Here is a 27,439-nt window from a genome sequence, read left to right as displayed (position 1 = left end):
TAGCTAGCTGCTATATCCAAAGTCCATTCTGTAACCCTCCCTCCTAGCAGGCCCACCACTCCACATCTCACCTAGGACACAGTCCAAAGACTGAGAGGGAAAGACACCTTGGTGCTGAACCCCAAGTCTTTCCTGTGAGGAGGGAAAGAAGTGACAAAGAGGAAAAGGGCAAAATCTTTATTGTCGGGGTCTTTGGGTCCAATCTGGAACCTTTAAGCTTGAGTAGACCTAGGAACCTAGAAACCTAGAAACCTAATGGTCAGAGGTTGCTGATGAAGAGGAACTCGGAAATTCTCCAGATTCTGGGACCCTTTAAAAAAGGTTTTGTTAAATAGCTCTGGAGATCAGGATTCTGGGTGTGAATCTAAGTTCTAGGATACCCCTCCTTTCCAGCAGGATAGACTAGGAATAGAATGACAGAGAGAAGGTAGTCGATAAAGTACTTAAGTCTTAATTAAGTTGTGTGTATCCTTCCCCTCAGAAGACCCTGCTCCTAGTTCCAATTACACCCAAACTCTCTAGGAGCTGAGCAACTGGGAATTCATTAATGGGAAGGTCAAATGGCCTTTCAGGACTTGTTCCTTTACATCCTTCCTCTTCTCCGAAGAGGGTAGGGCCCCCCAATCATATTCCTCTCCAGTATGTCATCCATCAGGACAGTGACCAGGGTGGGGATGGAAAGAGTCAAAGATTAACGAGAATTGGGGTCAGAGAGAGAAAAAGAAGAGAGGGGGAAGAGATAGTGAGGTCCTGGAGGCCCGCGGTTTGCCTGTGTTTGCATTCCCGTGTTTAGCACAGTGCCTGTCACGTAATAATCGCCTAATAAATGTTTATTGACTGAATGATTGATAGAAATGAAGAGCAAGGGAGGAGTGGGGAAGAAATGGAAAAAGAGGGGAAGCAATGAAAGAGAAGGGGAGATGAGGACAAATGAGGAAGAGTGGAAGAGAGAATAGGTGAAGGGGGAGAAGGAGGAAGAGGAGGAAGAGAGAGGAACTTGGGATGGGGGTAGACAATGAGAAAAGCAAGGGAAGGATTCCAGAAGGGGTGGGAAGGGGAGGGAAGAAGAGAAGAGGGGGAGGAGCCTGACTACGAGGTCCAGCTCTCCTGGCCATCCAGCCCAGGATCGTGCTCCACTATAAAAACCCTGAGACAGAAACATGACCGCAGGAGAGAGCGGGGTTCATTCTTGGTCAGACACGTGGCCAACCTGACAGACGGACAATCGGACAGACAGCGGGACAGCCGAGGATGATCTTGTTCCTAACGCTGCTGCTGGCCCTCACGTTGGTCCAGCCAGTGGCTCCAGGTGATTTAGCTCCCTTCTTTCCCACTCCCCTCCCCAGTCCTTCTTCCATTCCGGATCTATTCCAGGGACAGAACTCCTTCTCCGGTCAGTTGGGCGGGTGGGTAAGAGGAATCCACTGTCTCGGGAACACAGGAGAGGTGGGAGTAAAGGAAGGCATATCAAGAGATAAATAAATGGATGGATGGATGGATGGATGGATAAGAGACCGAGAAACAAGGCAAAGACAAGAGACCGACAAAACACAAAAGATATAGACATAAGCAGTCAGATAAGAGAAACAAAACTGGTGGAGATGGAGGAGAGAAAAAGGGAAAAACTCAAGAGAAGATATTCTTAGGTAGAGAAAATTGAGACAGAAAACCACATACAGACGAGGATAGACAAGAAATATAGTAGAGAAGATATCTTGGAGGAGATAGATACTGAGAGAGATAAAGAGAAAATGGACAGACAGAAATGGACATAAAGAGACAAAGATGCTAGGATAGATAAGGAGATAAAGATCAAGACAGAAATAAAAGACAAAAAGAAATAACAGAGACAGATTGAGAAAAGGGGGGGCTTGAAACAGGGCAAAGAGACACACACACACAGAAAAAGCTAGAAAACAAACAAAAAGATGTAGACAGAAACGAAGTTGGAAGCAGAGGAAAAAACGGAGAGGAGGTAAAGAGATGGACACAGGCTCGGTGAGAAGAGAGGGAAAATAGGGCAGAAAGAAACAAACTAAGATCGAGGGACGGTGAATGCCCGAGACAGAGATACAAAGAAACGGTGAGACTAGACCAACGCCGAGAGAAAGTAGAACCAGAGGAGAGAGCAAGTTTCTTGGGTCCCGGGCAGCCAGCCACCGCGCCTTTGCAACTCTCCCTGTTCCGTGCTTGTTAGCCCTGCACCCTGCCTCTCCCGGAGCCTGCTGATTTGGGCCGAGTATGTGTTGGGTCTATATGCCTCCCCTCCCCTGGGTGCCTCAGGGTCTCTCGGACTAGAGGTTGGTCTGTGATCAGATGGAGGGAGAGAGTGGACGCTCCACGACTGGTTTGCGGGCTCCCCCGCAATGTGCCCCTCCCAGAACTGAGCTGGGGCTCCTGCCCAGGGGGAAGGGTGTCTCCTGAAGGGCAGCTGGGCTCCGCTCCCTACGGTGCCAGCCAGCAAGCTTCCCTGGGAGGGGGGTGGAGAGGTGGGGAGGTGAGCTCCCGGGAACTGCGAGGTCCTGGCTCAGCCGGTCTTTCCAGCCGGGGTGATTTTCGTTTAAAGATTAATAGCGAGGCAAGGTTCTTAATTATCAGGTTTAGGGGGAGGGTGTTAATATTTGATAAGAAGCCAGGATCCACGCAGCTGGGGGGCCCGGGAGGGACACTATCGCCTGCGCTGAATCGGCGCCTGCCCAACCCCATCTCCCCAACTCTCCCCTCAACGCAACTTTTCTCGGGAAGGGAAAACTTCGGGACGTCTCCCTCCCTTTTACCTGCAGGCAGCCCTTACCTTCTCTAACCCTTTCCCCAAAAGTCTTTCAGGGAAGCCTGAGATTCCCAGACAGCAACAAAGACTGGAACGAGCCCCAAAATTGAGTTCAGCAGAACTGAGTGTGTTATCTCTGGCAATCACTAGTTTTGTGACCTTGGACTTACTTAATTTCTCGGAACCTCAGTTACTTCATTTGCAAAAATGGAATCGCAGTACCAGCACTTTTTTATCGCCCAGGAGTTGTCTCTCAGAACATGATTTGGAGGCTTTATGACTGAGGAACTCTGGCCAAGGTTTTCCTTTAAATCTTTCTAAGGCCGCTCTCATTCCTGTAGTTCTTTTCCATTTCTCTCTTCTGGCAAATGTAATGGGGATTGAGGATAGGGCTCTCACTCCTGCTTGTTAAGTGATTAGATGCCAGCAGTGTCCCTGAACTAGCATCTCCTCACTCCCCTCATTCTTCCTTTCTATCCGTGTCAGGAGAAGGGCCAGTGGATATGTGGGTCTGAGGAGAGCATGTAAATGGTAGGGGAGGGGAAAAGATTGGAGAGAGAGTTAGAACTGAAAGGAACTGAACTAGTATAACTGGAAGGAAGCTGGTGTTGGGTTAGGCATCAATCAGTTATCTAGCATCTCTCTGCCCTCTTTTCCTTGTGGATTGGGGCAATAAAGATGAAAATTCCCTTACACAATGACTAGAAGATGGCTTCTTTCTCATTCCTTTTTTGATTTGCTCCATCCTTCCCATCAGCCCCACAATACACACATCCACACATACTCATACACAAGATAAAGGTTTTGCCTGCATCTCAGAGAATCCTGATTAGATTTTTGCAATCCCGACCCTTCTCCCTCCCTCCCAAATATCATCTATTTCTTCTCAACAACTCACCATTAAGGCTACCACTTCCCACTACCTCCAGAGCTTCAGGGTTCAGGTTGGATGTTTTTGGTCTTACCCCCTTTTCATTCACATTTCTCTTTCAAAGGAAGAAGCTTAAGTCTGGAGAGAAGCCAAATGGTTCGCCTCCCAATGTGGGTTTAGTTGGGGAAAGAGAAGAATGGAGCCCATAGGTGGGGCTCATTTTTTATTCCATGCCCAGACCCCTGTCCAAGAGAATCTGAGACTTTGGTCAGAAACATGGGCTTTGCTGAGTTCAGGAACCCTGGGGTGAGGGGGATGGCGGTGGGGAGGAGTTGATGGGCAAGGTCCACAGGGGCACTTCTTTATTTTGCTCTCATGCTGTGTGAGCTGAATGGGACACAGAGCCTCTGGAGTAGAGTTGGAATAAAGAGAAGGTACAGATACTCCCAGATTTCTGACCCCACTCCTTCTTGGGGCAGATGCACAAAGATAGGGACAAGGAATTGAATGTGAGCAACCTTCTCTAAGCTTGAATGCTTCTCATGGGATGTGAAAACAATTTTGGCAAGGTTGGGGTTCAGAGACAGCAAAATGTTGGTGAGACTAAGCTATGACACCTTGAAACATAGACACTCTTGTTCTTTATGATACTCATATTTGTCCGCTGTCCCCAGCTTACAGTTTCTGGCACCTTAATTTTCCCCTCATATTCTACACTTCCCCGATTCACTCCACCCCCTACACTCAAAGTTCTGGCCTCTTTCGACACTATTGTTTCCCTGGTTCATTTCCTTTTGAGATGAGTAGGTAAAAGCATACCACAGTTCAAAAGTCAATATAATTAAGAACAGACCAGAGGTCATGGCTAGAAACCAGGGAAGCCTGGGGAGAGCAAATTCCTAGGGAGGAATGGGAAGTGATGTGGAGCTCCCAGTTCATCCATAACTTCTGTAGACCCATAGATCAGTCTGACTGCCTTGGAACCCCAATGTCTTAAGTTTTCATTTTTTCTATTTACCCTTTTATTGACTCCCTTTGTTTTTATACCATGGTCATTTCCCAATATATCTCACTACCACTATTGAATAATCTCTTGTCATAAAGAAAAACCATTAAGTAAAAAAGACAAAGGATTTGAAGCTAGAGATTTGAATCTTGTCTCTGTCATTTTCGTTTTCTGGATCTCAATGTCCTCACCTCTAAAATGAAGGAATTGAACTAAATGTCTTCTAAGATCTTTTTCATTTCTAAATCTTGATCTATTATTCTATGCTCAACTGACGACAGAGAAACAAACATTTGCTTGCAGGATAGATGTAGAACAGTTTTCGCAGTTGCTTCTTTTCCTGCAGCAGACAGTTGGGGTGTATGCTGTGAAGGGAAGGTGGGAAAAAAGAGGCTGCCATCTCAACATCTGTAGGGTCCCAGACCCGTGTGTCAAAGAAGGTGAGAAGCCCCGGAAGGAGCAGGGCTACAGCTTCAGCAGTGGGCTACGTTTCCATTGAGGAGCCCCAAAGAGTCTCTGAGTCATACCTCCTTTCCAGAATATCTTACTCCCAAGACATGACAGATTACGTGCCTGTGGCCTTTTGCAGGCATGGAATTGAGGAGAAATCCCCAAAGATATGAAGCCTATGACTCATTTTCTTAGGAAGAGGCTTAGTCAGATTTGGGGAGATCAACCCTCTTTACCCTCACGTCCACAACCACCATGACCTGGGGAAGATTGAGACTTCCAGCCCATAATTAACTTCTCCCTTCCCTGTTTAAACCTGGAATCCTGGTGTCCATCTGATCAATCATGTACCCAAACCCTTTCTGCTGCCTTGGAGGGGTATGTGGTCCTTAGAAGTCCAGATGACCTTGTCTGTCCCATGCATTCCCCATCTTCTATCCCTTCTGGTCTTCAGAAGAAATGGATCTCCTGATTTTGCAATAGAGACATCAATCCAGACGACTCGAGGTCATGTTATATGAAACTATCTTCTTGTGATCTTGCCACATGAACATCCAACACCCCCTTTTTAGCCCTTACTAAAGTAAAAAGGAGACAGGAACCTGGAAACAGATAGGGTTCAGGACTGAGAAGAGAGGTAAAAAAATAGGGTTATTTTAATTAGAAGTCCTGCTTCCTGGACCAGCCCAATGTTCTCCCTACTCCCACTGGCCATAGGTACATAGATCTGTCAGGAAAGACAGATACAGGGCTGGAAGGACTCGGAGACTGAATCAGTAGCCTTGGGGAGGGTAAGAGGTGAGAGTGGACTTGGCACCGTAGGGAGGAGAGCTTGGCCAAGAATTTATTTTAATAACACAGTGTGGGGGGGGGACGAAGGGAGGGGGGCAGTTTGAGGGACCTGGGTTAGCTTTCCATCATCTCAAATAAACTCACATGGCTGAGCCAGCAAATCTGATTGTTAAGCAAGGGGGAGGTCCCTGCGAAGTTAATCCTCCTTAGCAGAGCTAGCCTAATGGCCAAAAGAAAGACAGAATTGAATGTTCTAGGGGATTGGACTGGTAGGTGGGGGTGGGGCAGGAGCTCCCATGATCTGAAGATCTTTAATAAGAAGCAGACACAGAATATATGGATATTTATATATTTAGGAGGAGGTGGGACAGGGGGAGAGATGATAGGACACGAGCTAGAATCTGTTCCCTTTCTCTTCCCTCCTTTGCCCTCTGGGAGCTTAAGCACAGCACCCAGGGGTCTGGTCCTTAGAGACCTGTCCATGCATTTCTGCAAATATCCATCTGTGCACTGGGATAGAAGGTTCTCAGGAGACTGGAGATCTCTGCTTCCAACCCTCCAACCCCCTGCCCCAACCTGCACCGGATCCTGCAATGCATCCATCCTCCCCCTAGCTGATCAGATTCCGCAGGCTCCTCACTTTGCATATACCACTTCCACTTCAGTTCCACATGGGTTAAGAAATTAACTTTAGTGTCAATGCAAAGATAACTTAGGGTACAAATCATCCTGTCCTCGAGGGATTTACAACCAAAGCTGGGAGGAGGGGTTCAGAAAGGCATCCTGTAGTCAGAGGTAGGTCTACCCGAGCTGGACCTTGCAGAAAGAGAAGTGTCCAGGAGGGGGCAGGGAGTGTGGGGGAGTAGTGGATACAGTTCAGGAATAGGGGATGGTGACATGATTTGAGTGAGCAAAAGGTACAGATCCCGGAGAGGACAGGAATAGAATTGGTTGGAGAATAATCTACTTTCTCTGGATGTGAAGTATGTAAAGCATAGATGATAAGAATGGAAGGTAAATCTACATCCAGAGAAAGAATTATAGAGACTGTGGATAGTGGATCAAAGCATGGTATGTTCGTCTTTTGTCATGATTGTTGTTTGCTTGTTTGTTTTTTTCTTTCTCTTGATTTTTTCCCCTTTTGGATCTGATTTTTCTTGCACAACGTGACAAATATGGAAATAGCTTTAAAAGAATTGCACATATTCAACCTAAATCATATAACTTGCTATCTTTGGAAAAGGGGAGAGAAGGAAGAGAAGGAGAAGAAATCTGGAACACAAAGTTTTACACACATAAGTATTTGGAAAAATAAAATACTATTGAAGAAAAAAAAAGGAATGGATGGTAAATTGGAGTGAGAGGGACTGGAAGTGTATGTTTCATTGTGTAAATGTTAAGAGAAAACCAATGCAACTTTTTTGAGTAGAGAATTTTTGTGATCTGGGCAGTGGATAAAGAAGATGACCCTGAATTGGACAAAGAGTGAATTTGAAAACAAGGAAGCAAAAAGACCAGTTAGGAGGCTATTACAATAGTCTGGGAAAGAGCTGGGGGCTGGACTGTGCTATGGGAGTGGGAGTGGGAGATCTGATGTTGGTGAAATTGACAGCTAATTGGATGTGAAAGAAGGGCAAGGCTACTGTAAGAGAGGAGGAAAGGGGAGAGATCCCTCTGACATCGATAGCCTGATGGTGATGTCATCAACAGAAAATGAAGGAAGTTTGGAGAAGAAGGAGATCAGTTTTGCTCTGGATGTAATGAATTTGAGATTTCAGTCAGTGTCCAGGAGGCAATTGGAGATACGGAACTGGAGTCACAATTTGGGACATCATTTGCACAGAGGTTATAGGTGACTGAAGCTGTAAGAATGATTGCAAACACACAGAGAGATGGTACAGTGAGAGAGGAGGAAGGTCAAGGGCGGAACTTTGGTGGACATTCACACACTAAAGGGATGAGAGGAAAATGAAGAGCCAATACAGGATTCAAAGGAATAGCAGCTGGAGATGTGGAAGAACCACAAAAGTGCAGGATCCCAGACTTACCATTCTCTCCATATCTATTCCACCCCACCCCTAACTCATAACTGACATTGTTTTCCTCTTTCCTAGAGGACTGGTGCTATGAATCCCAAGCCAAGAAAATATCATGTACAGGTGAGTCGGAGCCTTCAGAATCCTTTCTTCCTTCCTAATTTAGGGAGCCCATCTACCATTTAATAATCTAATCCCTCCCCAGCTGGGATCAGAGCAATTAATCAAGTCCTTTTACCTCTGTCTGCCTCAGTTTTCTCATCTGTAAAATGAATGTTCTAACACTAGCACCTATATCCCAGGGTTGTGGTGAGAATCAAATGAGATAATATTTGTGAAGTGCTTTGCAAATCTTAAAGTGTTATATAAATACTAGCATTTTAGAAAGTGTCATTTCTTGAATTTTGGTTGAATACACAACATGACAAATATAGAAATGTGTTTAAAAGAATCACATATATTTAACCTATATCAGATTGCTTGCTATCTTTGGAAAGGGGGAAAGAAGGAAGAAAAGGAGAAAAATCTGAACACAAGGTTTTACAAAAATGAACATTTACAAGTATTTGAAAAAATACTTTTGTGAATCACCTCTGACCAATATCTAATTTCTGGCTTGTTTCCCCCAACCCTCGAAGCATGCTCTTGATTCTATTCCTCCCACAACCACTCAGAGGGTTCTCAGAGAATGGAGACTTTTCTGAATCAAAAAATGTCTGTTCTTTCTCTCTTACAAGAGAAAAGCTATTAAAATAAAAACAAAGAAAGCAAAAATACCCAGTGGTAAACTATAAAAACCGAAGCAGAAAACAGTTTGAGAATTCTCCTCTGCTTCAAACAGAGAACTGAGAGTTGACTGTTTTCCATCAAGGACTTTCCCTCCCTCTCTCTTCCCCGCTTCCATTCTGTTTATGAGTGTCAGAAACATAACTAGGGCCAGGTCTAAGGAGAAGTTAGAGGGGTATGGGTAGATGGAAAGAAACACTCATAGATTCACAGAATGTAAAATCTTGAAAGGATTTTAGGGATCTTCTAGTCCCTTCTTTTAGTATCTTATTTTTAAATCACTTTCATTTCTGAATATATCAACAGCTGCTCAGGGAAATATCCCTTATAAAGAAGACCCCCTCCCTATATCCCAAAGAAATCATAAAAAAGGAAAAAGGATCCACATGTACAAAAATGTTTGTAGCAGCTCTTTTAGTGATGTCAAAGAATTAGAAAATGAATAGATGCCCATCAATTGAGAAATGGCTGAATAAATTATGACATATGAAAGTAATGGAATATTGATGTTCTATAAAAATGATGAACAGGCTGATTTTAGAAAGGCCTGGAAAGATTTACATGAACTGATGCTGAGCAAAACAAGCAGAACCAGGAAAACATTGCTCATAACAACAACAAGATTGTGCAATGATCAGTTATGACAGACTTGGTTCTTCTCAGCAGTTCAATGATCCAAGGCAATTCCAATAAACTTTAGATGAAAAATGCCATCTATATCCAGAAAGAGAACTGTGGAGAGTAAACCAGCACATACTATGTTCACTTTTTTTTTCTGTTTTTTCTTCTTCTTGTGGTTTTTCCCCTTTTGTTCTGATTTTTCTCTCTTGACATGATTCATAAGGAAATGAATGTTTAAAAAAAGAATGTGCATATATAACCTCCCCAAAATGTCATTTTTTTTCATATAACTGGGGAAAATAAAAATAAAAAGACCTCCTCTCCCTGAAGGAAAGAAAAATAGTATAGTTAAACTAACAAACATATCCACCAAAGTCTGATCATGTATCCTCAGTTCTACCCACCAAGGTCTGATCATGTATCCTCAGTTCTACATCTGAAGTCCCTGACCTATGCAAAGGGCTGAGAGAGGGGCATGTTCTTAATTATTTTCCATGGCTAAGCTTCTTGTTCATATAATTACACAAATGCCATATCATGCAGAATAACCTGGATAACAGGCTATTCCTCTTCAGTCCCAAAACACAGGGCCCTCAAATCCCTTAAAGGTCCCTTTTCTAAAACCTGAAAAGGGTTAAGATGATGGAGAAAAATGTAATTAATACTGTTATTATTCAGTCATGGAATGGACATAATGAGAATAATATACCCCACTTCTCAAAATACATCCCTACCATTCAGTATAGTTTAGTATATTGATGGTGGAATCAGGATCCCTGAATCCTCATTTCAGTATAATTATTCTCTAGCTGGAGAACCAATAACTTCCTTTCTCTGAAACTTCCTTTTCTTTTTCTCTGAAAAATGAGAGATTGAACTAGATGATTTCTATGATGCTTTAATCTCATTCACTTAAGAGCCCAGCAGGTGCAGGTTCAACCAGTTCTATTTTATAGGAGAAGGGGTAGGTGGGAGCCTTGGAAAACTAACCTTACAGGAAAATTACATTCCCTCAAGTATCTATGGAGCAGTTGCTATGAACCTAGCTTCACAGTAATCAATCTATCAATCAGTAAATATATGTTAAATATCAGTTAAGGTGCCAGGAATTCTGTTTAGTGCTGGGGAGCCAAAGACAAAACAAAATGAACAGTTCCCTGACCTCAAAGAACTTACATTCTAATTAGGAGACAAAGTGTATGTATCCAGGCTTTTCCAAAAATCTTAATTTAATGTTAATTTTATGCATTCACTTACACTTCTGGGATACTGTGTATCAATAAATGCAAGATAATTTAGGGAGAGACTGTAATAGGAGCTGGGTGGATCTTGAAAGGCTTGTGTAGAAAGTGGTATTTACATGCACTTCATCTTGAAGGGAACATGGAATTGTATGAGAGAAAGCTGAGGAAAAAGGTGTATTTGAGGCATAGAGCGAGCCAGTGAAAGGGCCACAGTTCTGGCCCTTTAATGAAACATAGGATCATATAAGGTCCACCCACCCATCTGTAAGGAATCTCGTCTCACCCCAAACTTCTCTGCTGTAACTGAGAACGGCTACCAGTCTCTCTTTCCCATCTTTCCTTCTCTCCTTTCTAACCTTTCAGAACCAAGCAAGTGGTCTGGGAATTGCCAGGACAAACAGCAGTCTCCAATTAACATCGACACTAAATCAGTCCTTCGAAATGACTCCTTGAAGCCTTTCCAGTTCGTCAACTATGACAAGAAGGAGGCACGGGATATTAAAAACAATGGGCACTCAGGTCAGTCTTTTCTCAATGTTATGGGGAAGGGCCAAAGGAAGAGCATCGCTCTTTTGTCCCCTCCTTGGTACTTGGGAACCATCTGAAAAGGGAGGAAGAAAAGGGAAAGTGGGAGCTTCCACTGCATCTTCTTCTATTGCTCTAGATACTATTTGGTTCTTCTCCATCTCCTTCTGTTTCATTCCAACTTATGAAAGTCCACATCACCACCTTCATTCCTTTTTATTACGCTCTAATGTACTTCATCTTTCTCGATATCATTCCATCTCATTCTATTCCATTTCTCTTCCATCTTGTTTCCTTCTGTTCCATCTGATTCTCTTCCACCATATTCTTTTCTTTCTTATTCCATTTCACTCTCTTTCATTTTGTTCATTCCACTGTGCTCCATCTTTCTCCACTCCACTCCATCTTGCACTCTACTACACTATCCTCCATCTTGTTCATTCCATTTTACTCCATTTTTCTCCACTCCATTTCATTTTGTTCTTCTCAATTTGTCTCCATCTTGTTCCATTCCATTGCATCTTACTCCATTCTATGATATTCTCTTCTTTCTTATATCTACTCCACTCTATCCAACCTTTCTTTATTCTCCTCCATCTTGTTCATTCTACACAACTCCATCTTTCTCCAATCTATTACATCTCACCCCACTCCATTTATTTTGCTCTATTTCCACTTGGCTTATATTTAGAAAACGAATGCTTTCTATGTTCTGGAAGCTCTCATTTGTAAAACAATCTACAAATGAGTAGGAAACAGTGAGTGACAATCTTCTCTAAGCTTTTGTTGAATTCAGTTAAAGGCCGGGCAGGTTCTATCTCATCAGGATTTATTAAGGTGAGCTTTTCATGCTGAGACAGGGAAATGAGAAACACCTATTTATTGGGTAAAGGGGAAAAATACAAAGAAAGAAAGTAGACAAGGACAGAGAAGTTTGTCAGGATGGTAATTCTAATGTGAAACATGCAACATCTGGACCAGAGGATCCCACAGACTCTCATCCTTTTCTTGCTCATACTCTTGTCTCATCAAGTGCAAGTGGACCTTAGTGGCTCAATCAAGATCTCTCAAGGTGGCCTGCCGGGGACTTATAAGGCAGCCGCATTCCATCTGCACTGGTCAAACTCTGTGAACCAGGGCTCTGAACACACCATCGATGGGAAATCCTATGCCATGGAGGTGAGGGGCTCATCCTTCCAAGGTCTGGAGAGCTGCAGTCCTATTCCTTTGTGGGGTCTCTGGGATTTGGCTTAAATCATGGTATGGTAAAACATGAAAGCTGGAAATGATTTTAGAGGGCTATCCTCTTTCTTTTATGTAAATATATATGGATCCCCACTTTCATATATATATATATATATATATATATATGGACCAGAGAGGAAAAATGACTTGCCCACTATCACATGGTTAATTAGTAGCAAAATAAGAATTAGGACCCTGATGTCAGAGACATACTCTCTGCGCCCTCATCCTTTCCAAGCTTCCCTTTGGGGCTATGATGAAAATCTTCTCGCTCTACTCCACTACTGCCCTGATCTCACTACATCTCTTTACTCATGGCACAGTGAAAAGAACACTAGATTTGAGATTAAAGGATCTAGTTCAAATCCTACCTGTCACTACTTGTATAACCTTGGATTAGTCACTTAATCTCTCAGGCTCTTTCAGTTTCCTCATTTCTAAAGTAAGGATGAGAATCACCCCAAGTCCTCTTCAAAAATGAAGGCTCAACAAAATAAGGGAGTTGTATTAGATATTCTCTAATATCCCTTCTGTCTTTAAACCTATGATCTTATTATTTCACAATTTATTTCCTTTCTCTGGGCCTCCCATTTCCTTACTGGTTTCTCTAAATCTGGGATCCTATCATCCTCATCCTAAAACTCAGAGACCACTACAACCTGAGGAAAGAGATCTGGGGGAGACCTGGGACTTGGCTAAAATGGAGGTACCCATCTTAACTCTTTGTCTCCTGTTTTTTTGCTCCAGATGCACATTGTCCATATCAAGGACAAATATTCTAGTGTGTCAGAAGCACTCAATGGGGATGAAAATAATGAAATCGCTGTGCTGGGATTCCTAATCAAGGTTAGAACCTCCTCTCCATTCACTTGTCCTCTCTCATTCCTATCTACCTGTCGGAGTCTGCCTTTCCCCTTTTCTACTCTCCTCTGATCACCAGAAGACAAAGATATGCCACCACACAAGACTGATAGGCAATAGAAGAAGAGGAGAGAGATTGCCTTTGTCTGTCTTTCCCTCCCTTCTTCAGTCTCTCTTAATTCTTCGTTTAATCCCCCTCTAGGTTTGTCTGTATGTTTTCCTTCCTTCTTTTCTTCCTTCCTTCCTTCCTTCCTTCTTTTCTTCCTTCCTTCCTTTTTCCTTCCTTCCTTTTTCCTTCCTTCCTTCCTTCCTTCCTTCCTTTCTTCTCTCTCTTTCTCTTTCTCTCTCTTTTTCTCCTCTCTCTCTCTCTCTCTCTCTCTCTCTCTCCCCCCTCCATGTCTTACAGGCATGGGAGAAGAACGCCAAACCTAAGCCAGAGGACAGGGATCCTTCTTTCTGCTAATATATCTGAACACCATGGAACATCTCACTCAGTTATCAGTCAATCAAGGGATGCCCTGAGATGGAGCCCAAGAAACTGAACTCAAAGATTCTTCCAATCCTTCCCCTTAAGATACCCCTCACTGCTACCCTAGCCTGTCTGAACAAGATCATTCTCTTTCCAGGCTTCATCTGAAAAACATCCTGGCTTCTCCAATCTGGTGGAGAACCTGAAGAACATCCCATACAAATGTGAGCCATGACGAGCACCTCCTATATCCTAGCTAGGGCCATGGGTGGAAAGAGGATTGAGGGTGGGAGGAGGAACCTGAGGGAGGAAATATGTGTATGTGTGCGGAGGGAGAGAGATGGAAGTGAAAGAACCAGATGGGAGAAGCCAAGGAGCAGGACCCTGAAGTTTGAACCATCCTGACCCTCTGGATAAGTTGCTAAAACTGGTTGGTCAGGGCAGCTTTGGGGAAGAATGACTCTGATAATCTGTGGTTAAGGGAAGGTTGAGGATGAGGGGATCATCTGGTGGGATCAGAGGCTAAGAGTTTAGGGGATAAGGCCCTTCTATCTGTAGGAATCAGGAGTGATTGTAGTAAAGAACTGGAAGAATAGGAAGACTATGAGAATAGTCTGGGGCTGAGGGGAAAGGATTAGGGGGATTTGTGGTTTGGATAATTCTGAAGGTCCTTTTGTCTTGTGTCTCCCTTAGCCAAATTTGCCTCCCTTAAAGAGTTCAGCCTTTCTGACCTCCTCCCCAAAGTCGATAAGTTGAAACATTACTACAGATACCAGGGCTCCCTCACTACTCCTGATTGCCAAGAGAAGGTCATCTGGACTGTGTTTCAGGAACCTATCCAACTCCATGAAGACCAGGTAACATCCGGGGGTCTTCGGTTTTAGACTAGTTCCCCACAGGGATGTGGGGCTAAATGGGGGGCTCAAGGCAAAGTAGGAAGGGAATCCATATGCTGCCTAACTGTTGTGTGCCTGCTCTATGCCCTGTGTTTTGCCTGTTCCCTAGAGGGATACACAGGGACATAGCTTCAAAGAACTTGCAGTCTAGTTAAGAAAACCAAACTGCAATATATGAGTAAGAGAGAGAACAATACAAACAGTTCATAGGATTTAGAGCCAGGAAGATCCTTAACAAACTGAATACAAATCCCTGGTTTTATAGCTGATGCTCAGTTCAGCTTGCGGGTCTCGGCTGAGGGCTAGTCTAATTCAGAAGGGCACCCTCTGATCGGTCTGACAGTCTCTCCCCAGTTCCCAACAAGAAAATCAACGACATGTCCCGGGACCTTGACTCTCCTCCCATACATACCTTCCCTCTTCCGACCATGCTCAAAAGCCGAGTTCTGTCTGAGCCATGTCTGAGACCCTTTTGTCATCCATAATGACAATAGAAATTAATCATGTAACACAGGAATAGTGGGAGTGAGATGGGGGGACAGAGCTGAATTTCATCTAAGGGGAGGAAGCCAAAGGAACAGGGAGAAGATGATTGACTCCGGATTGTCAGTCACTTTTACTCTCATCTCTCCCAAACATCTTAATCAGAGAAGGACCTTCAAGAGGTCACCAAGAAAGGAATACAAAGGCCTCAGTCAAAGAAATTAAGGCTCTAAAGTTTGAAGAGGGATCGATCAAGGTCAAGAACTCTGAGCCAGACATTCAGCCAGGCTATAGAAATACAAAGGCAAAAACGAAATTAGTTCATTCCTTCAGGGATCTTGCATTCTATGGGGTGTATATATAATACACAAATACACATGCATACATATGTGTTATATTTGTGTATGTCTATACATGTGTGTGCACATATTTATAGATGCAAACGATGGGACAGACACTTGGAATTGGGGATAGGGTCAGGAAAGGCTTCTCTCACCAAGTGATGCTTGAACTGCACTTCCGAGGAAGCGAGGGAGCCTCCGTGGCTACTGAAAGGAGAGTAAAGTCACCAGAATCCCTGGTCCTTTTCAGATTTTGGAATTCTCCAAGCAGCTGTTCTATAATAAGGAGAATGAGGAAAAAATGCCCATCATAGACAACTTCCGGAAAACACAGGCCCTGGGGAATCGTCAGGTCTACACCTCCGGAGTGGGAATGGCATTGTCCCACGCCTGGCCCACGCTCCTGGCCCCTCTGCTCACCTACTTCCTGGCTACCTCCCTCCACTGAGAGACCTTGGACATCTGACCTTCTGCACTCTGGATTTTCACTAAGATACTGTAGAGATGTGTGTGTGTGTGTGTGTGTGTGTGTGTGTATATATATATATATATATATTTTTTTTTTTAGATAAACTTTTCCTTAGCACCCAACTGCTGCCCTTAAGTAGCTCTATTCTTTGTTTTAAATGTGATATGTCTTATCTTAATAACAATCCTCATTGCCCAACTCAAACTGGTCCCAGCCTTGCCTTTTTGGAGTGGATAATTCTCAGAATTTCCTATAACCTCGGTCACTGTGCCTGTTTGAATTTCTCCTCCTTCTGCTCACATTGTGAAAGACCAAAGTTAGCCTTTGAACTTCCTCCTACCTGCCCTTTCAGCCTTTCGCTGGCCTGCCTCCACCCTGGATTGTCTGGTCCAGCTTGCCCAGTTCTAAGCTGGATGGCAATCTAGCTGAAGTGTTAGCTGATAAGACTCTAAGATACCTACCCCTTCACTGGGAAATCTCTACTTTATCAAGGTCTTTGTGACACCGTTTAAAAAAAAAAAAAAAAAAGACCTAAAGAAATTAGAAAATTCCACTAGCAAGGGAATCTCTGTAATCTAATTCAATGAAACATTTAACTAATCAATCTCAATCAATCAAATAATGAACATTTACTCAGTCCCTTAACTACTCTGTACCAACCTGCACTGTCTTAGGTGCTGGTGATAAAAAACCAAGTTTGATTATGGGATATATTGCCCATTTATTATTAGGTCAGTACTTCCTAATACAAAAGATGTCATGGGGACAAAGCCATTCCCGTAAAGGTGTCCCCCTTTCAAGGACCCTGGGATGCTAGAGTTGGAACAGACCCTAGAAATTGTCGTCCAACCCATATCATAGGAGAGGAAACTGAAATCCATGAAGAAAAGGGACTAAACCAAGACCACATGACTGGTTACAGGCAGAATATGGGCTACAACTTCGGTCTTCTAGCAGCAGTGCAGTTCTTTCCTCCTGTACCAAGAGAAGAGGGGCCAGGGAGGGAAAAGAAAGGGAAAGCAGAGAAGAGGAACAACAGCTTACATAACAGCTAACAACATGGATCTAAATTTTGCAAAATCCTTCTACTGAGAATGGGGGCTGTTGCTAGTATCAAACCCATTTTATAAATGAGGGAATTGAAGCTTAAGGTTAAGTGACTGGTCCAGGGTCACACAGCTAGTGGTGTCTAAGGCTGCTTTTGAACTTATCCTAAGCACTGTATACTGATGGAGTTTGGGAGGGTACAGAAGCATTGAACTCAAAAAACATATTAAGGTTTCAAGAATTTCCAAATGTTGGGGTTCCAAAAGCATATTGGAGTTATGGGTTGATGTCATGATATAGTAACTGTGGAGATGTGAAGGTTTATCAATGCAAAGAAATCAACTAAGAATTCAATAGGAGACTGAAACCTGGTGTTTGGACTCAAGTAAAAGTCCTCAAAAATAACAAAGGTTCAATTAAGATCAAAAGAACAAAATAATCTATGATCCTCACTGCTTGCCTCAGGGAATAGCTTGGGATGTAAAATTCTGGTTTTCAGTGGAGAATGTCATTCCCAGCTACTCGGAAGTTTTCTCCTCTACCCATATCAATACCACTTAGTTTTCTCTCAACAACACAATCAGAATCTTTATGGATAACAGAATCATTTTCCCCAGACCTCCAAAGTGAGACATCACAGATCATTTTTCCTCTTTCTCCAGATTAGAAGGTGTTTCGGTTCTTTCTTTCTCTGTAAGTGGGAAGACACAGAAAGTGCCTTTTGCAAACTTGCCTGGGTCTCCTCAGACCGCGGGCACCCTTCTCCTCTTCAGTTTTTCACTTCTTGCATCCCCCCATACCTGGACCACCCCTGAAGGAGCCCTGAGGGCTTTGTACAGAGCCCTAGCCACTTGAGGTCAATGCCCCCAGGCCTAGATTTCCAGTTGAAAAGAAAGTACTTATCTTGGAGTTTCAAGCCACTCCATAGAAATATCAGAGACCATTTAAGCTACTGGGAGTGGTCCTGGGCTAATCTTAATGAAACCACTTAACTGCCCAGAATGGTGGGTCTCTGTCGGAGGGGTGTTTCCAAAGTCAAGGGAGACACAATTTACATCAGAATCATTTAAGAAACACTTGTAAGAATTGTGGACTTTTAGTAATGGGAAGAAAAGACCTGGGGGAAAGAAAGAGAAATGTCTTCAAAAATCTGAAAGGTTTCACCCACTTAAGAGGAATTGATCTATTTGATTCTAAAGGGACTTGGGGTGAAGTGACAGTGAAAGGAGACCAAGATAGTGAGTCGGGTTTTGGCTTTAACATAAAGAAATTTCTAGCAATTTTGGTAATAATAACAGTAGCTAACATTTCTATAGTATATATATATATATTTCTACTGGTATATATGCCAGGCAACAGACTAAGTATCTCCTTTGAATTTCATAACAAACTTTAGAGGTAGATGCTATTATTATCCCCATTTTACAAATGAGAAAACTGAGGTGCACAGGGGGATAAGGGACTTGCCCAGTGTCGGGTATCGGAGGTCATGTTTGAATTCTAGTTTCCCTGACTCCAGTCCTGGCACTCCAACTGCTGTGCTGGATTTAAAATTATGGGACTTGGATTGAAGCCCAGTTCTGCCTTTTATTAGCTTGGACAAATCACTTGTTAATAAGCATTTCTTAATAATTCAGTATGCGCCAGGCCCTGTGATAAGTGATGAGCAAACACAGCCCCTGCCCTCAGGGTGCTCACATTCCAACGGGGGAGATGATGTGCAAACCACTGTGTCTATATAAAATATATACAAAGGAGATGCTCAGGCTTCGCATCTGTAAAATAAGAGAGTTGAACCATTGGAGCTAAAGCTCTAAATATGTGACTCTATTAACAAACTTTTTCTTTTAAAACATTTTGTTTTTATTTCAAAACTGATACGAACCCCCCCCCCCACACACACACACACAAACATTTGCATATACATAGTACAGAATCAGGATTGTACACAAAACTGCAAGTCTCTATTTCATAGAGTTTGCTTTAAAAAAAAGCCTATGCATATAACTTGTAAATAAAAAGCTATTAAAAAAAAAAAAAAAAGCCCAACAACATAGAATACAATAAATCTGTATAGCTTTCAAAGCTGTCCTGCTTATCTGGCCTCCTTTCTATCCATTACTTCCTTCTTTTTCTCTGTATTTTTTGGAAAAAGTGCCTCAATGACCTTTTTTTCTTTTTCATTTATTTTTCTTTCTGTTCTTCTCTTTTCTTTTTGCTACTTTATCCCAATCCTCGTCCCCATCCCCTAATCCCTTTTCACTCCCAAATTGAAAAAAAGAAAGAAAGAAAAACAAAGAGATTTCCTTTCCAAAAGGTCCTAAAGTTTATGGCTACTTTAAAGCAGATTAGAGGATGACCTTTCAGGAATGTGGCGAGGATTTCTGCATTTGGTGAAACCATCCAGATTATCTGCACTTGAGTTAGTGCAGTCTTGCAAATGTTTATGAGATCTAGAAGGGCTTCCTTCCCCCTTGAGAACGAGAACAATTTGAGCTAGGTGTTCTTTAGGGACCCTTTTAGCTGGAGGCTGTTTAATCTCTTCCCAAGTGCTTGGGTTTCTCCACTTCAGTCAGAGGGGAGCCCCAGCAGGAACTCACAAGCAATAAATAGTTTCTTTTCTTGCTGACCTTAACCACCATCTACACTTGGCGTGACTACCAATAAATAGCCATGGGAACAGCTCACTACCTCCACACCCTCCCCCTTTGCTCACACACGATCCCGAGTCACCGCTGACCACATGTCCCGAGCTCCCGGGGCCCAGCCTAGTTTCCATAACGGCAGCAATAGCCAGGGAGGGCTTGGGGGCTTGGACGCTGGCTCTCCTCCTCCCTTGGGCTTTGGCTGGGATAGCCTGTGAGTGATGGGGGAATGGTTGGGGTTGGTGGGGGACGGGGGAGATGAATTGGAGACCTACAGGTCCTCAAGCCTGGACACCTGGAAATTCCCAGAGCTCTTTTCCTTTGGGGATGAATACATCCCCTTCCTCGAGTTTCCCCCTGGAAGGCATTAGCTTCAGGGCTGAATTTGTGCTCTAAAGCGTGCCCTCTAATGTTCAATGTTGTCTCTGTCACTTAGCACCTCTCTAACCTGCATCTTCATTTTCCTTCTGTATAAAATAAAAGAGTTAGATTAGATGAGCCCTGGTATTTCCCCTCTGATTTCAGAGTCACAAAGAGGGTGAATCCTATTTTCCAAAGCAAAAGTATTCCCCCTTTAATCCGGAACACCCCATTCCAATAGGCTTCTTTCAACTAAAAAATACAGGGGCCCGAGATGCTTAGAAATATTAGGGGGGGCCTTCTTAGCACCCTCCATTAATAGTCTCAGCCAGAAGAGGAGATGGAACTAGAGCACAAGGTCTCTGGGACCAAATGGAACAAAAGCAGCATTGGGCCAAGAGATCTTTACCCCTCCCCCAAGCCATTGCCCCTCACTAGGCCCCCCCTTCCCTCTAGAGGGTGACCCTACAATAATAACTTGCAGAATCAGTCCTGGTTTTTCCCATCATGCCTCTGTGTGAGGCCGGGACAGTCCAGGGGCAGAATGAGCACAGCTTGTCCAGTGACAGGGAACAAACTGGCCGGCCTCTATTCTATGCACACGAGAAAACCAAGGTGGGAGGGTGGGAGGGGGGCATGCTGGGCCAGGCAAGGAATAACGTGCCAGCTCACTCACTGACTCTGGCCCAAGGTCATCCAGAGAGAGGTCCAGGGAGGGGGGACCCCGGGGTCCTATTTCCCAGCCTAGGGGTTCTCAGGAGAGCTGCTTGTTCTACTTCCAGTGGGAATTCCAACTGTCAGAAACAAGAGATAAATGTTCTCCCCTGGGGGGTCCTGGAATGGCCACCTCCAGCTGGGGTCATTCAGCCTTTTGTTCCCAGTCACCCCGAGTGGAGGAGAACCTTTCTCATTTTGAAAAATTCCTTCTCCTCCATCAAAGAAAGTAAACCTCCTAAACCTCCCTCCCTAGGAAAGGGATTACACATGTTCTCACTGCAACTGCCTGTTCAGACAGGATCGGTGAAATCCCGTTTCAGTTCTGACCTCCTTCCTCTCTGGAAGAATGGACGAGGGGCTGGCTTTTTCCCATCCCAAGCCCGAGTCCTAGAGATACAGCAAACCAAAGAACAGCACCTACCTATGGTTCGCCATTTCATGTTGCTCATCTTTATGTTTTATTGAGCTTAAATTAAAAAAAAAAATGTTATTGTTTTTTTGTGTTTGATGAATTATGGCACAGAAAGAAAATAGTTTTATTCTTGTGATTGAATAAAAGCATTGGAACATAAGCTCATTTTTGTATACCTACAGAAGACATCTTTGGGAGGGCTATTTAGTCAGTCAACAAACATTTTTTGTGTCTCCTATTGTAATGATGGAGAAACTGAACAAAAGAGAAATTAGAGAGTATTTAATAGTTTATTAAATGGAGAGATTTACTGGGACCAATGAATCCATGGTTTGGTCCCAGGACTGAATGAGACTATCGTCTCCAAGAATCCAGCAAACAATCAGAGTTCTCAATGATGTATATACACGTGGCTCAGACACAGGGATAGACTAAGGCAGGGGCAGAGTCAGGGTGTGGAGAGCAGGAACAGGACTGACGGTGGGATGAGCCACTGGAGATGGGGATTACATAATCAGGGGGATTACATAATTCCCCGAATATGGGGAAAGGCTTCTTGATAAGACAGTATCTGATATTCTAATAGTTTGGGATGGAGAGAGGCATTCTGATCTTCTAAAACATAAGATCTTTTATCCTTATCAAGTATTCTGATAAAGAGGGAGAGGAGGTTTTGCAGAACTGAGAAGCAGGGAAACCGAGGAAGGACTGAGTCAGAATAATTAGGGAAACTTGAGTCAGGACAATAAAAGAGAACTGTGGCATAACACCATGTACCATCCACTTTCTGTTCATCCACTATTAAAACTATCATTATTTATTCTTCATTTTATTCCATTTAATATTAATCATCACCATAATAATAACAAAAACATAGTTTTTCTCAATAGTATCTTATTTTTTCAATTATATATAAAGATACTTTTCAACATTCATTTTTGTAAGATTTTAAATTCCACATTTTTTCTTACTCCCTCCCTTCCCTTTTCCCCAAGACAACAAATAACTTGATATATTTATACATATACAATAATTTTAAATACATTTCCATATTTGTCACATTGTAAAAGAAAAATCAGACCAAAAAGGAAAAGCCATAATAAAGAAAAAACAGAAGAAAGGTGAAAATAGTATGCTTTGATCCTCATTGAATCCATAGTTCTCTCTCTGGATGCAGATGGCATTTTTCATCACAAGTCTATTAGAATTGTCTTGAATCATTGTATTGCTGAGAAGAACTAAATCTATCACAATTAATCATCATATAATCTTGCTTATACTGTGCACCATGTTTAGGTGTTCCCTAACTGATGGGTATCTAGTTTCCAGGATCTGAATTTTGTGTTTTTGCTATAGAAAGATGATTGTGGAGAGAGGGGAGAGAGACTACATGTTCTAAGAAAGATGAAATAACTGAGGAGGCACAGTGGATCAGAGATTGGGCAACACATAATGGAGTTAATCCTGCTCAGATACTGACTTCTTGTTGGCCCCATAGGCAAGTCACTTTATCTCTCTCAACCTTGTTTTTCCTTCTGCAAAATGGAGTTGATACATGTATGATAAATATATTATATTGCTTGCCTTCTTAAGAGGTAAGAGATTTGGGAGGGAAGAAGAGAATTTGAAACTCAAAACATAAAAAAATATGTTAAAATATTTTTACATATAATTGGGAAATATTTAACAAAATAAATAAAAATGTATGATAATGATAGCATCTTCTAAACAAGGGTGTTATAAAATGAGGTATTTATGTGCTTTGTAAACCTTAAATTATGTGTGTTTTTCAACTCTGAGGTACCACCTCACACCTCTCAGATTGGCTAAGATGACAGGAAAAGATATTAATAAATGTTGGGAGGGAACGTGGAAAGGATTGTGGAGAGTTGTGAACTGATCTCCCCATTCTGAAAACAATTTGAAACTATGCCCAACAGGCTATCAAATGGAACACCCTTTGATCAAGCAGTTTCACCACTAGGTCTGTATCTCAAAGAGATAATAAAACGGGGGAAAGAACCCACATGTGTAAAAATGTTTGGGGCGGCCCTTTTTGTAGTGGCAAGGAACTGGAAACTGAGTGGATGCCCATCAATTGCCCATCAAGTGGATATCCATCAACTGGATAAATTCTGGTATATGAATGTAATGGAATATTGTTGTCCCATAAGAAATGATGAACAAACTGATTTCACAAAAGCCTGGAAAGACCTTCATGAACTGAACATGAGGTGAAGTGAGCAGAACCAAGAAAACATTGTACAACAATAACAGAAAGATTAGATGATGATCAACTATGATGGATGTGGCTCTTTTCAATACTGAAATGACGCAAGACAATTCCAATGGATACGATAGAAAGTACCTTTTGCATTCAGAGGGAACAATGGAAACTGAATGTGGATCAAAGCATAGTATTTTCACCTCTTTTGGTGGTGGTGTTTGCTTGTTTTGTTTTGTTTTTCTTTCTTATGTTTTTTTCCCCTTTTGATCTTATTTTTCTTGTACAGCATGACGAATATCCAAATATGTTTAGAAGAATTTCACATGTTTAACCTTTGTCAGATTGCTTGTTGTCTTGGGAAAGTGAGAAGTTAGGAGGGGAGGGAGGGAGAAAAATTTGGAATACAAGCTTTTGCAAAGGTGGATGTTAAAAACTATCTTTGCATGTATTTGAAAAAATAAAATACTATAAAAAAAATAATTCTCCCTCCTCCCTACCCATGCAAAAAAAAAAAAAAAAAAAAATTCAGATCCAGATACTTACAGGAGCCATGTCAATTCAGAGTCGGGACCAAGCAAAATCATGTCTTTAAGCCCATCACCTGGTTTTTCAAAGGCTCAGGCCATGTTATTTTCCTCATTGTTTTGATTCGTGGGATAGTTCTTACTAACTCTCCTTTTGTCCTTGAGTGAATACTGAGGGATTTAACTAACATATGTAACTGGGCTTTCACCCAAGTACATTGATTTTTGTAATTGAATAAAAGCGTTGGGATATAAATCCATTTTCTGTAGATCCACAGAAGGTATCTTTGGGAGAGCTACAGAGTCAGTATCTCTTACATTTTACATGCAACTGTGTTTTAGAAAATTTGACTCAGAATTGCTGGAGAGAATCCTGAATGCAAGGTAACCAGAGGACCAGCATAAAGGACACAGATGGCTTTAGAGGTGCTTCCAGAAATCTTCAGAAGAAACACATGGAAAGATTGTAGAAGCTGCAAATGCATAGGGGAAGCTTATAGAAAAGTAGCTTGTTTCCCTAGATACTCCAGGAAATTTCCCCTTCAGTAAGGTCAGAAACATTATCTTGGCTTGAGCTCAGATCTCACTCCCAGGGGTAGAGTTCATTCTCTCTGAAAAGAGAGAATGGTTTATCTTCTGTATCATATCTCTGATTTCTGTTTGCTTAGATGAATGGGCTTACTATTTATTTGCTATGTGATATAATCAGTGTTTGATAGGAGCCACCAAGTACATAAATTTGGGCCCATCCTTCCCTTTAAGGACTAGAGATTGATGGGATCATTACCAGTCATCTTGATTTTTGTCTTGCCACTAAACGTTGATATCCTGAAGGAGAAAGTGAGGTTGATGAGTTTGCATAGCTCTGCCTCAAATCTAGCTCACTTGAAAGTCAAGACAATACCTTCATGATGTCATTGGTCTTCTTCAAGAACAAAAGACAAACAAGCACAGGAACCTGGTCACTGATTTTTGTTCTAAACCAGATTCATACTCCCAGACCAGCAATATTTGGAGGCAGGAGCAGATAGATACAATTCTTATCCAACACCACTCTTAGATATTGGTAAGGGAAGGAACTCAATGTTCTTCCTGTCTCAGGCTTTTCTCAAGGGAGAAACCTGAGTATCCCATAAGGAAAAGTGAGACAGATTCCTGAGAAATCTATGCATGCTTCCCATGAGCCACATTTAGCCAACCTATATCTATCTATACATACCTCCCATGGGAAACCCAAAACTAGAAAGTTGAAAACCTCTAATAATGTTCTCTGTGAGGCAAATCTGTTGGGACAGCTCTAACGAAAAGTGCTTTCTTTTTCTTTCTTTCTTTCTGTTTTTAATTTTAATGTTTTTCTCAATTACGTGAAAACAAAAAATTTCAACATTTTTAAAATTTTTGAGTTCCAAATTCTCTTCCTCTTTTCATCACCCCAAGAAGGCAAGCAATTTAATATAGATTGTACATGTGGAGTCATGTGAAACATTTTCACATTAGTCATGTTCAAAAGAAAATACAGACCTGGCAGTTAGGTGGATGGAGAACCAACCCTGAAGTCAGGAGTACCTGAGTTCAAATCGGACCTCAGATACTTAACACTTCCTAGCTGTGTGACTGGGCAAGTCACTTAACTCCAATTGTCTGAAAAAACTGAAAATACAGACCAAAATACTTTCCAAGAATAATAAAGTTTTTTTTTTTCCTAAAGAAGTTTCAATCTGCATATAGATTCCATTAATTCTTTCTCTGGAGAGAGAGAGAGAACTTTTATTTTCATCATAAAGCCTTCAGAATTACCTTGGATCATTGTATTGTCAAAAATAGCCAAGTTATTGCTATACTATGCACAATGTTTCCCTAGTTCTGCCCATTTCACTGTGTATAAGTTCATGGAAGTCTTCCCAGGTTTTTCTGAAAGCATCCTGCTCATCATTTCTTATTGCAAAGTAGTTTTCTATTACAATCATATTCTCTGATTTGTTCATTGTCCATTTCCCTATTAATGGGCATCTGCTCAATTTCCAGTTCTTTGCTAGAACAAAAAGGATCTACTTTTTTTGTGCATATAGAATCTTTTTCCTTTTCTTTGATTTCTTTGGGGCCAAAGAATATGCACAGATTTACAGCTTTTTGGGTTTGTTTTTCAAAATGGCAGGATAAGTTCACCAACGGTATATTTGTTGTTTAGTTGTTTTTTAGTCATGTTCAACTCTTCATGAATCCTTTTGGGGTTTTCTTAGCAAAGATATTGGAGTGATTTGACATTTTTTTCTCCAGATTATTTGACAGATGAGGCAACTGAGGCAAGACTACTCAAGGAACTTGTCTAGGATCCTACAGCTAGTAAGTGTCAGAGGACTCAGCTTCTCCTGGCTTCAGATCCAGTGCTCTATCCAATGTGCCAACTAGTTGCCCAAAAGTGCATTAGTATCTCAATTTTTCCACATTTCCTCCAATGTCTGTCAATTTCCCTTTCTGTCATATTAGCCAATCTAATAGGCATGAGGTGGAACCTCAGAATTGTTTTAATTTTCATTTCTCTAATTAATTGTGATGTACAGCATTTTTATATGACTATAGATAACTTTGATTTCTTCTTCTAAAAATTGTTTCTTCATATCTCTTGACCATTTATCATTTGGGGAATGACTTTTATTCTTATAAAATTGACTCATTTCCCTAAATATTTGGGAAATTACACCTTTATCAGAGAGACTTGCAGCAAAAAAAAAAAAAAAAAAAAAAAAATCTCCCAGTTTCCTGATTTCTTTGTAATCTTGGCTACATTGGTTTTGTTTGTACAAAACCTTTTTTTTTTTTTAATATAGCTTTTTATTTACAAGTTATATACATGGGTAATTTTACAGCATTGATAATTGCCAAACCTTTTATTCCAATTTTTCCCCTTCTTCCCCCCACCCCCTCCTCCAGATGGCAGGTTGACCAATACATGTTAAATATGTTAAAGTATAAATTAAATACAAAATAAGTATACATGTCCAAACAGTTATCTTGCTGTACAAAAATAATCGGACTTTGAAATAGTATACTATTAGCCTGCGAAGGAAATCCAAAATGCAGGCGGGCAAAAATAGAGGGATTGGGAATTCTATGTAGTGGTTCATCGTCATCTCCTAGAGTTCTTTTGCTGGGTGTAGCTGGTTCAATTAATTACTCCTCTATTGGAACTGATTTGGTTCATATCATTGTTGAAGAGGGCCATGTCCATCAGAGTTGATCATTGTATAGTATTGTTGTTGAAGTAAATAATGATCTCCTGGTCCTGCTCATTTCACTCAGCATCAGTTCATGTAAGTCTCTCCAGGCTTTTCTGAAATCATCCTGCTGGTCATTTCTTACAGAACAATAATATTCCATAACATTCATATACACAATTTATTCAGCCATTCTCCAATTGATGGGCATCCACTCAGTTTCCAGTTTCTGGCCACTACAAAGAGGGCTACCACAAACATTCGTGCACATACAGGTCCCTTTCCCTTCTATAATATCTCTTTGGGATATAAACCCAGTAGAAACACTGCTGGGTCAAAGGATATGCACAGTCTGATAACTTTTTGAGCATAGTTCCAAACTGCTCTCCAGAATGGCTGGATGTGTTCACAATTCCATCAACAATGT

General features: G+C 41.8%; 1 protein-coding gene across 1 annotated transcript; it reads left to right on the top strand.

Annotated features, from left to right (window-relative positions):
• Positions 1 to 1,141: 1,141 nt before the first annotated feature.
• CA4 (carbonic anhydrase 4) lies at positions 1,142 to 16,374 on the top strand. The gene is made up of 8 exons (XM_003767998.3): positions 1,142 to 1,309; positions 8,004 to 8,048; positions 10,940 to 11,095; positions 12,135 to 12,280; positions 13,094 to 13,192; positions 13,834 to 13,900; positions 14,370 to 14,533; positions 15,647 to 16,374. Exons 1-8 carry the CDS (start codon positions 1,252 to 1,254, stop codon positions 15,842 to 15,844), a joined length of 933 nt encoding a protein of 310 aa, XP_003768046.1. The 5' UTR covers positions 1,142 to 1,251; the 3' UTR covers positions 15,845 to 16,374.
• Positions 16,375 to 27,439: the final 11,065 nt, after the last annotated feature.

The sequence above is a fragment of the Sarcophilus harrisii genome, chromosome 4 (assembly GCF_902635505.1).
Source record: "Sarcophilus harrisii chromosome 4, mSarHar1.11, whole genome shotgun sequence".
Classification (NCBI taxonomy): Eukaryota; Metazoa; Chordata; class Mammalia; order Dasyuromorphia; family Dasyuridae; genus Sarcophilus; species Sarcophilus harrisii.
Note: the sequence above shows the minus strand (reverse complement) of the source record. Positions and strands in the feature narration are given on the sequence as shown.

Coding starts and splice junctions, on each gene's coding strand:
- CA4 (XM_003767998.3), top strand. CDS start 1,252: ATGATCTTGTTCCTAACGCTGCTGCTGGCCCTCACGTTGGTCCAGCCA. Junction 13,901..14,369: donor GAAGAACATCCCATACAAAT/GTGAGCCATGAC, acceptor TGTCTCCCTTAG/CCAAATTTGCCTCCCTTAAA. Junction 14,534..15,646: donor TCCAACTCCATGAAGACCAG/GTAACATCCGGG, acceptor GGTCCTTTTCAG/ATTTTGGAATTCTCCAAGCA.